General features: G+C 58.8%; 1 protein-coding gene across 5 annotated transcripts in view; it reads right to left on the minus strand.

The window, feature by feature from the left end:
* Window positions 1-5359, minus strand: part of PDGFRA (platelet derived growth factor receptor alpha) — a 44855-nt gene extending 39496 nt beyond the window's left edge. Inside the window, exon 1 of one of the 5 annotated variants that reach the window (XM_059671077.1) lies at window positions 5199-5359. Coding sequence is in view for 1 of the 5 variants with exons in the window: in XM_059671068.1 (XP_059527051.1) it covers window positions 4018-4047 (30 nt within the window). In the remaining 4 variants the exon portion in view is untranslated. Of the gene's footprint in view, window positions 1-1449; window positions 1537-1646; window positions 1717-2358; window positions 2502-4017; window positions 4606-5198 lie in introns of those variants that run through there. The other 4 variants (XM_059671068.1, XM_059671086.1, XM_059671095.1 and 1 more) reach the window with 4 other exon arrangements.
* Between the last annotated feature and the right edge of the window lie 4561 nt (window positions 5360-9920).

The raw sequence follows: 9920 nt of genomic DNA on the forward strand, positions 1-9920 counted from the left end.
GATGGGTGGAAGCTGGAGCATTTTTGCATGGAAGAATTTCATGGGACAATATGAATTCATAAATCTCTCTGCTCTCCCTGCACCAGATATTTAACCATGGAAACTAACATGATACTTCCTTTCAATTTCACCAAACTGGTGTGCCTCCTAATGGGATGACCCTTGAGCTGGAGATTACCAAGCTCAAGGCACTAGGGCTTCACTCACAAAGGAAAATGCAAATTCTGCTCTGATATGCCAAGAAATAACTAAAGCAAAATAACATCACAAAGACCTCCAAAATAAAGTCTGACCGCCCACTGGTTCTTGAAGCTTTATAGGAAAAGGTCATAAGTCATCTTTCACTTGGTCCTACCGGGCAAAATATATATATATATACATTTTCCTGATGCCAGGACTTGCTTAGAACAGAATCTCAGCCAAGTCCATTCCTGCCGAGGGTCACTGCAGTTCTCTAGTGCGGCAGCAGATGGCAGTGTTGGTCCAAGGACGTGCGTCCAGGAATTCCCTGGAGAAGCAGACGCCTCTGCAAATTCTGTGCTAAAATGTCTCAGATCTTAATTTCCAATCTTTTCCTTTCATAAATTGTACTTTTAGCTTTCGTAGTGGCAGTAGTTCAAAGCCCGCAGAGTGGACGCAGGAAGGGGGAAACTGCTCCTGAAACTCCCCGCGGGGGCCTGGGAGAATTCAGGGGACGGGCACCATCACCATCATCGCTGGGAGGAGGGACAGAGCCAGGACCTCGGAACCCAGGAAACGACTCCGCCGTCCCGGGCCGCAAAAGTTCAGCAGGAAAAGCCACTCGAGAGAAGGCTGGGTGGTTCAGGGTTTTGTTTAGCCAGCGTTCTCCCCACCTCAAGGAGGGAGGACACCTGGGTCGCGCCCGGTGGGGGCCGCGACGCCTGAGCCGGCCCTGCGCTGCCCCATCTGTTCTCAGGCCAGTGTCACCCTCGCCAACCCTCCTGTCGGGGGGCCGCCGCGGCGCAGCCCGGGAATCGCGGGCTGATTGGAGACGACTGTTCCCGTTACACCATAGCCCGGGGTCGTAAAACAAACTGCAACAGGCCGCCTATGTGGCTGGGGAACTTGCGAGGGGTTGCAGTTGGAAAACAGAAGTCGGGGACTAGCTCCCCTTCCTCCCTGCCCCGCATGAGCGCCCGGGACCCTCCAACCTCCGCGGTCCTCCGCTTCTCCCACATTTAATTATTATGACGCCCCATTCTCATCCCCGAATTCGAAGAACTCCTCTCCCCACCGCCCACCCCATGCCTGCGAAGCATCTATTCGAAGCCTCCAGGAGGAGGGAAGGTAACCCGAATTATTTTTTGAGGGGTCCCCTTGGTCCCAGCGGGGCGTTCGGACGCAGCTGTGGCAGCGCCGGAGGCCGGCGGAAAGCAGGACCGCGCTCCGGGGGGCCGCCAGAGGGCGCAGCAGCCCCGCACATCTTACCCGCTGGCGGGCCGTTCCCCGTCGGCTGCTCAGGCTGCGGGTCCCGACAGCGCTGCCCCGACCGCGGCTCGCCCACCTCCGCCCGGGAGGTTCCGTCTTAATAACTCCGTCCGGGTCCCTACCCCGCCACATCCACAAGTACAGGGAGCCGGCCGCTCCCCCTCCCGCCGCCTCCACGCCCTCCGCAGCTCGGTCACCTGGGGGGATGGTGGCCACGACCTCCTGCTCTGGGCTTCTGCGCCCCGGCCCGCCGCGCTCCCAGCCTCAGAGCGGCTGCAGCCGCTGGGCTCCAGGCAAGATGCTGGGCGTTTGCATTGTTTTCGCTTGAGACCTGGGAAGGGGCCGGACCGGGTGGAGGGAGTGGGGCCCGGAGGGGTGGAAGTGGAGGAACCGGGGGTTTAGGGTTACAGGCGCGCGTCAGCGCCTCCTATGGGCCCGAAAGCGACACTGCCGCGCGCCGCGGCTCGCGGAGAAGGCCTGGGCGATCGGTCCTACACGGCGCCCCCTCGGCTTTTAGGAACTGAACCTCCCCCGGTAACCTCCTCGCCCGGCGCTCGCCTTGGCCGCGGCCGTCCAGCGCACACTCACGCCCGCCTGCGCCTCTCGCTACGCTTTCGTGGGGAAGGGAGATGGCACTACGAAGAGAAGGAAGCTCCCCAAGGCGGAGGTCTTCTCTATCCCCTCCATTCTACTTCTCACCGAGCCCTGGCTCACTGTTCAGTTTTAAACAAAAGGAAATGCCGCCGAGCAAATCAGCAAAAGGCTAGCTCTGGCTGAGCCCGGACTGGAACGCAGTGCCTGCGTCCCGCGCGGGGCCGGAGCCCACAAGACGTCCGAGCGTCACCCCCGACAGCTGATGCTGCTCACGGACCCCGCGAAACCGGACCCGAGAGACGCTGAGATCCGCACCTTTCGATCACCGCGCAGCCTTTTAACTCTTCAGAATTGCTACTTTTCCATCAGCAACATGTAAGCGTCTCGCAGGTCCAGGGAGGCCAGAAGAGTCCCCCACCGCTGGAGTTTGCGGGAAGGCGCTGACCACCGGGTCCCCAGGACGCGTCCCAGCGCTGCGCGCCGCCCACGGCTGGTCCCCAGGAGGCACAAAACCCGCCCGCCTCGGCGCCAGACGCGTTTGCAGCTGGAAAGCCAAGCCCGAAGCCCCTCCCCTTCCACCCTTCCACCCTTCCCCAGTCCGCGCCCTGGGAGGACCGCGGACCTGGGGCCGGGAGCCGGGAGCTGGGGCTCTGCTTGGGGTCCTTCTCGGTCTAGAGAAGGCTGGCGCAAGAGCAGAGGGTCAGCTACAGGTTCCTTACTGGTGTCCACTGCCCCCACCCCACCTCCCTCTTCTGCTTCCCTCCTCGACCTCAGGACTCCAAATCCTACACTTGGGTCAAACCAAAAGCAAGACAGCAAGAGCCCGAAGCAGGGCATCAAGCGAGGCTGGTCGGCCCTCGCCTGTAGGGGAGCGTTGGAAGGGCCCCCTTTATCGTGAGGATTGTGGAAAAGAGGAAGCAGAGTGGGGGAGGGAGGAGGGGAAGAGATGCAAAGCAGCAGCACCACAGACCGAAGGGTCAGATTGGGGATGGGGGGAGGGCGGGGGGAGGCGCGTAAAAACCGGAGCCTAGGAGGCAGCAGACGGCTGCGCACGCCCGGGGCGCCACCCCCTCCCCTCCAGCGGCCCGTGGGCTCTCTGGGCTCGAGGGTGTTCGTCCCAGGAGCTGTGCGGCTGATTGTCGCGCCCATTTGCCCTGAATGTCTCTTCCTGTTCTAAAAAGCTGCTTAGTTCTGGTCGGGAGCGACCGCGGCGAGGCGAGGCGGTCCAAAACGTTGAGCAATTAGGCTGTGGAGCCAAAAAACCATTTCCCACACCGCCCAGCCCCAAGCTTTTCCAGGCAGCCCGGCCAGGCGCGGGGCAGCCGGACCTGATAAGGGCCATTCATGCTCCCTCTCCAGCCGGGTTTGCCTCTCACTCTCGGGGATGAGTGGCAAGTTCTCCCAGACCCTCTTTATGTGCAACCTAATGTCTTAGTGGGGCTCGACGGGCGCTCTGGCTGCGGGAGGACGGACAGCCGACAGAGAGACAGCCCAGAACTTCCCTCCAGGCCGAGACCTTTGGCTGGGCGACTGGCAGCTCCTGCACACCTGGACAGGCAGTCGGGGCTCCTGGCCCCTCGGGCAGCCCTACGCGGGTCGGGCCACACTCCCTCTCGCTCTGAACGGGCCGCGACCACCCTTTTCTAACAGAACCGCGAGCCAAATGGACGTCACCCGCTCCCCTTGCGCTGCGGGGAAAACTTAATCTCTCGTGTAAAAGCCGATTTCCATGGGGATAGACGGCAGAGGAAGAGAGGGAGCAAGGAGACCGCTCCGCAGCCGAGAAGGAGGCAGAAGGCCCGCGCAGAGAGCGCAGTACAGATGGGACCCTGGCGAGGACGCAGCAGCGCGGGGCTCGTGCAGGCGGCGAGTGCCACGCACCCCCGCGCGGGAAGGGGCAGGCGAGGGAGGTCCAGGGCTTCGGTGCCCAGCGGTAGGTGGTGAAGGCGGCTTGCCTCCCTCTGCCTGTCTTACCTGGAACCAAGCTTCTCCATTCCGAGTCATCCCTAGCTTTCATGCAAAAAGTTGGGCACTTTTCCGGCGACCTACTTCTTTCCTTCCTGTGGCCGGGACTGGGCAGCAGCAGAGTCGGAGCTTTGCAGAAGCGGGTCCACCGAGGAAGGGGGCGTGCAGAGGCCGACGGCGGTGGGGAGCACAGCGCAAACCAGGGCCCCTTGGAGCGCAGTCGAAATTCCTCAAACCCCAGTCGCTGGAATGCCAGGCGACGACTTCTTCACTCGGGGCCAAATGTGTTTGTCATTACTCCAGACCTCCCGCCCGCGCCGCCGTCGCCCCCGCGTTACGGCGCTCCACTCCGGGCGCACTGCGGGGCTGGCGCCCGCTCTTCTCGCGCTTCGCGGGTCCCACAAACCGCTGGGGAGCTCCCCAGGCCCCCGCCCAAGTCCGCGCCCCCTCTGCTTGTCTTGCAGCCGCCACGGTTGCGCTAAGTCTGGCCCCAGCTCGCGGCCCGCGCTGCGCCGTCCAGTAATTCTGCGCCCTGAGACGTCGCCGACTGCACCAGGCGGGCACTCAAGGTCCGGCCTCCTCCAGCCGAACCCTTCACTCCCATCCTCCCCGCAACTCCTCCCGCGCCTCCCTCGACACTCTCCTCTCCCCACCTCTCCCGGTGTTCCAGCCGTGCTCCGTGCCACCGGCTGCAACGTTGTCCCGCCAAACCGCGAGCAAAGAATGAAAATACTCATTAAAAACCTGTCGCCTTCCAGAACCCATTGCCAAAACGAAGGCCAACACCTCTGCCCCCACTCCCAGCATTACTTGGTGCTCGTCCCAGCATACACCAATTCCACCCCAACCCCAAAAGAAACCTCAAAAATGTAAGCCTAAACAATTTCTTTGGGAGGCCATACAGTTGTTAGAAAAACACTGCTTTTAAAAATAGGTCTGGAAAATGTGTGTGTGTTTTTTTTTAATTCGCTAGACTTTCTAACTCTATGGTTATCTTCCCTCCAAGTGAAATTTATTCAAAATAAATTACTGTCTGGACACTCCGCTGGAATTCCACTCCAATTTTGTTTTGGGGTTGTTGTTTTTTCTCATTGCCCAAAGCTTGAGTGAAATTACTTCACTTCTGCCCAGAAGGCCTGACAGGGACGTCTTTTAGAAACAAAAATCATTTTTTTTTTCTTCTCCCTTACCTTCTCCTCTTATGTCAATTCGGAATGAGTATCCTACATCTGCAGTAAAAAGTGTGTCCACGGCCTCCAGTCCTCCCTGGCAGTCCCCTCCTCTGTTTCTCTCCCTCTAGCTCCAACTGCAATGGGCTCAGAAACCGCGTTTTGTAATTGATTCAATGTTATAGTCCATCCTTCTAAAACTAATCATTTGCTCTAAGTAAATAGCTGTCAGGAAATGAAGCCCCACCCCCCTTGGCTTCTTCAAAATAAAAGTTTCCTCCAATCTCCCAACCTTCAGATGGTGTTCGCCCTGAGCTCTTACGCGACCAGGGGGTCCTGCCCCAACCCCCAGACTTCGACAACAACTGGGGGGGCGGGGAGAAGCAGACCAGATGGGGTGGGGGTGGTGGGAGGGAGGAGGTGTTGATGCTCTGCCGGGAAAGATGTTCGTGAAAATACAAACTGCCCATCATTTCCAGAATGAGTTTGCCTCCTGGTTTGGGGGGCATCACCCTACGCTTAGTCTTCGCTTAGAAAGGAAGACAACCGATACGTAAAAATCGCACGCAATGCCCAGAGGGAATATAAGCCTGGGATGGAGAAGGGCCCTTCGGTAGCCGCTCCCGGCCCGTCTAGAAATAGGGCGGTTTCGGAGAGGTCTCCGAGCGGTTGCGTGTCTTGAACCTGGTCTGTTAGGAAAAGGGCCCTGTAGTTGCTAATCCTTTAATGGGATTAGACAAACTGTTGAGTCCCATATGAAGACGGTGGGGTTTTTGTTTGTTGTCTTTTGTTGCTGTTTTGGAAACTGGCTTGAAAGAAAGAGGGCACAAAGAACCCAGGGTCTGCGCGGGTTTGGGACGTCCTCCGAAAGGACGACCTTTCCCTCCCTGGAGCCACTTATCTTGTCGCGCCTTTGTTTTCGGGGTTATCTGTGCGAGGTGGCCCTGGCTTCCATCACGTACGTTAAAGGGCCCGGGCTTGGCGCTGCGGGGTCGTCCTCGACGGCCCGCCACCTCCGCGTTCACTGGGAGGGTGCACTTTTCCCCTCCCCGAACTCCCTCCCGCGGTGCTGGTTCTGACCCTTCCAAAGTCGGGGGAGCTAAGAGCGGAGCCCCAAACCTTATTCCCAAGGCGCGAGGCAAGACGACGATGCTGCTCGCGAAGGAAAGGGGGCGCTGACGCTCCAGGAACTAGACCTGGGTGGAGTGGGGCTCCCAGGCGCCGGTGGGGGAGGGGAGCGTATTCGTCTCCCCGCCTACTCCAAGTTTGAATTCTCTGGTTCGGTGGAGGGGGAGGCACCCGTTACCCCCATCCCACCACGCACTCTCCGAATTCCCCGGGCCAGTTTGACACTGGAACGCTGGCCAACCACCCCCTTCTCTCTCATCAGGAGCGTGGACCCGGGACACAGGCAGAGGAGGGTCACGAAGAAGTGCTCCCAGGGGTGCTGTTTAAGAGGGGTGGGCTCCCAGGGTGTCAGGCTCGGGAAGCGCCTGGGGCTGGGCCAGGGCCCCAGCTCGCAGCCCTCCTGCGCGCCAGCCTCCCGTGCATCTTCAGCTCGGGTGACTGCACTGCTCACTATTACTTCCACATGTTCCTTCAGGAAATCATTGAAGGCAAATATATGAACAGCCCCTTGTTCGGAATGCTAACAGGATACCGTAATGTTTGTAGATGGCGAACGGGGACGAACGGCCCCCATAGAAATCAGAGTGCGGAATCATGGGGGGAAGCGGGTGCTGGCTTTCATGCTCTCAATACAGACAAGTTGAGATGCAGGTTTCAGAGCAAGTACTCAAGAGGGGAGAAGCCGAAGCTAGGAGCTGCCCAGGAAGGCCTGCTCTGCTACCGAAAGCACCAGCCCTGTCGCACCAGAGTCACCTGAACGCAGGACCCCAGGGCTCCCGCCTACAAATAGCAACTTCCCAGTTCATTTCGGAGTCGCTTAAGGGGGCCCGAAAAGGGGGCTCGCCCGGGGTGTCTTGGGGCCCTAACTCCTCGCGAGTTGAAAGCAGAGAGCCTGGATGAGCAAGTGCGCACCCAGCTGTCCTTCTGGTAGTAATTACCTGCCTCATTTGAATGATGCCTTTGTGAAGATCATTAACAAACATTTGCTAAAGGTTTCCATGTGTGACATTCCAGAGGGTTGAAAGGCCTGGGGAGCTGGCTCCTGGGATGGCGCACCGGTGGGGGGTGGCGCAGGGCAGCAAATGGCTGGGGGACGCCGTAGCCGAGTCTCGGCCGAGCAAAGAAGGAGAGAGGTCAACATCTGCCGTCCCTGCAAAATCAAAATAAACCCGGTGGTCAGGAGCCACCCCCGGGCTGGAGGGAGGCGGTCCGTTCCTCACCACCAGCCCAGCCCGCAGCCCCCGCTCGCCCGCCCCTCCCACTGCTCATAGGCGGGTTTGAATCCCGCCGTCGGCGCTCCGCCGCGGCTCCCCAGCTTCGGGTGTGCGCCGGGCAGTGGCCCGGGCGGGGTGGGGGTTGTTTTGAGATCCTTCCAGATTGTGTCCCCGACGCCGGGGGGTCCCGGAGCCCCGGGGGTTGGGGGGGGCGGCGGGAGGAGCAAGCAGCGGCGCCTGGCCAGCGCGGACTGCGAGGTCTGTTCTCCTCTCCGTCGGCTGCTGCCCAGGCCACCGCTGGGTACGAGGCCGCCCTGTGCGCCTGGAGGGGTGACCTTTGCCGGCCCTCGCAGCTGTTCGAAGGTCCCAGCCCGCATTCTTGTGTGTGTGTGTGTGTGTGTGTGTGTGTGTGTGTGTGTGTGTGTTTCTTGAGAAATCATCATGGGGTTAAGAATGAAGGTTTTCTCCCCAAACCGGGACTCTGGGAAGGAGGCCCATCTCCGGGGCTGAGCTGGGCCGGGAAGTTCGGGGAGCGCGGCGGTGCTGGCGCGGCCTCGCACGTCTAGGCCCGCAGGCGACGTGAAATTGGATGCGAGGGCACAAAGAGATGTCGTGGAGCCAGCCTTCTAAAGGAGAGGCCCCCGCAAAATTTTTACAACCAAATTAAAATGGTCACTGAAAACAAAAACCAAATCTCCGCGGCCCCGCCTCCCAGACTCGCTCTTTGTCCCCCGCCCGGCGGTCCCTGCGGCTGCAGCTCCGGGCGTCCCACCTTCGGCTTTCGGGGGCGTGGGCGTTCCCCGCTGCGTTGGCTTTTATTTCTACCCCACTTCTCCCCGGCTGTCAGCTCCACCCCCGTTCCCCTTTCCTCGTAGAATTCCGAGCGTCCTTTTGCCTTAGAAGACCTAGGATTGTGGCCGTTATCAAAGCCGTTCGTTCGTTGTGAAAATCACAGGGAAACAAACGTGTGATTTTTGTTGGGGTGGGGGCACACGTCTAGCCTCCCAACTTGAAAATAAAGGGCCCTTCCCCTGACCGGTTTGGCTCAGTGAATAGAGCGTTGGCCCGAGGACTGAAGGGTCCCAGGTTCGATTCCGGTCAAGGGCATGTACTTTGGTTGCGGGCACATCCCCGGTAGGGGGTGTGCAGGAGGCAGCTGATCGATGTTTCTCTCTCATCGATGTTTCTGGCTCTCTATCCCTCTCCCTTCCTCTCTGTAAAAAAAAACCAATAAAATATATTTTTTTAAAAAGAAAATAAAGAGCCCTTTGGTGATTTGTCAAAGAAAACGGCGCCAGCTGCCCATTCCCCCACCCGCTTCAATTCCTGAGTGGGAGCTGCCCCCCTGTGTCGCGCCAGGGATTCTTCGTGGGGAAGACTCCGAGGAGGCTTGTGGATGTGGCGCCCAGATGTGGGGTCCCTGGGGGCAGACCGGTGGGCACCCAGCCCTTGCCTTGGATCTGAACCCGGGGGAGGCTTGGGAGTTTGCTCCAAGCCTCTTTACACACTCGGAATTCAGAGAAGCCCACGTCTTCGAAAAGGAGGAGGAAGAGTTAGTTCTCCCAAAAGGTCCCCACTGGCCTGTGTAATTTGAGGTGACAATTCTCTCTCCAGACTTCCTCCCACACCTCCTCTTCTTCCTCAAGCTGCCTGGACCCAAGGGTGCAGCGTCTCTTCTGGGTTCCTTGGATCTCTGTCTGTCTGCCTGTCTGTCTGTCTGTCTCTCATCTTCAGGGAGAAGCAGAAAGCATTTTCGAGGTGCAGGTGAGCAGCGGCACCCTCTCCTAGGGTTCCTAACACCATGGCTGCCTAGAGACCTCAATGAGGACCAGAGGTTGCCAGCTGTTTGTGGCCCACCCAGCTCAGGAGGGCCTGCACTCCTCAGAGGTGGGAAAGATGTGGCTCTAGATCCAGCTTTTAATACCCTTTTCCTAGGGAGAGAGCCCCATTTCCTTAACATCTTTGTGACTCCTCCTCCCCTCTCCTCTGTAGCTCTCAGTTACTTTTAATTTGAAAACCACTGGGAGGGGAGGGGCGGGGGGAAATGAGGAGATTGGGAGGTCTGCTCTCTATTAGGAGCCCCAGCCTCCAGCTTTCCAAGACACAGCTGTGGCTGGGGAGGGGAGGGAGGGCTGGCTCTGTTTCGGTCAGCCTGACTGAAGAAAGGACCTTGTCCTCTATGAGTCCCCAGAGTACAAGTACAGCAGGGCTCTGTGGGGTTAAAAAAAAAAAGAAGAAGAAGAAAGAAAGAAAAAGAAAGAAAAGAAGAAGAAGCTTCCCCCAGAGAGGCTTTGTGGGGTGGAAAGTCAGCGGTGGAACCTGGGCTCCACAATGGCTTTAATTATAGTACGTTTGAATATGAGCCACATTATTTAATCAGTGTATTATTTTATTTAATCCC

Source organism: Myotis daubentonii, chromosome 1 (assembly GCF_963259705.1).
Source record: "Myotis daubentonii chromosome 1, mMyoDau2.1, whole genome shotgun sequence".
In the NCBI taxonomy this organism is placed as follows: domain Eukaryota; kingdom Metazoa; phylum Chordata; class Mammalia; order Chiroptera; family Vespertilionidae; genus Myotis; species Myotis daubentonii.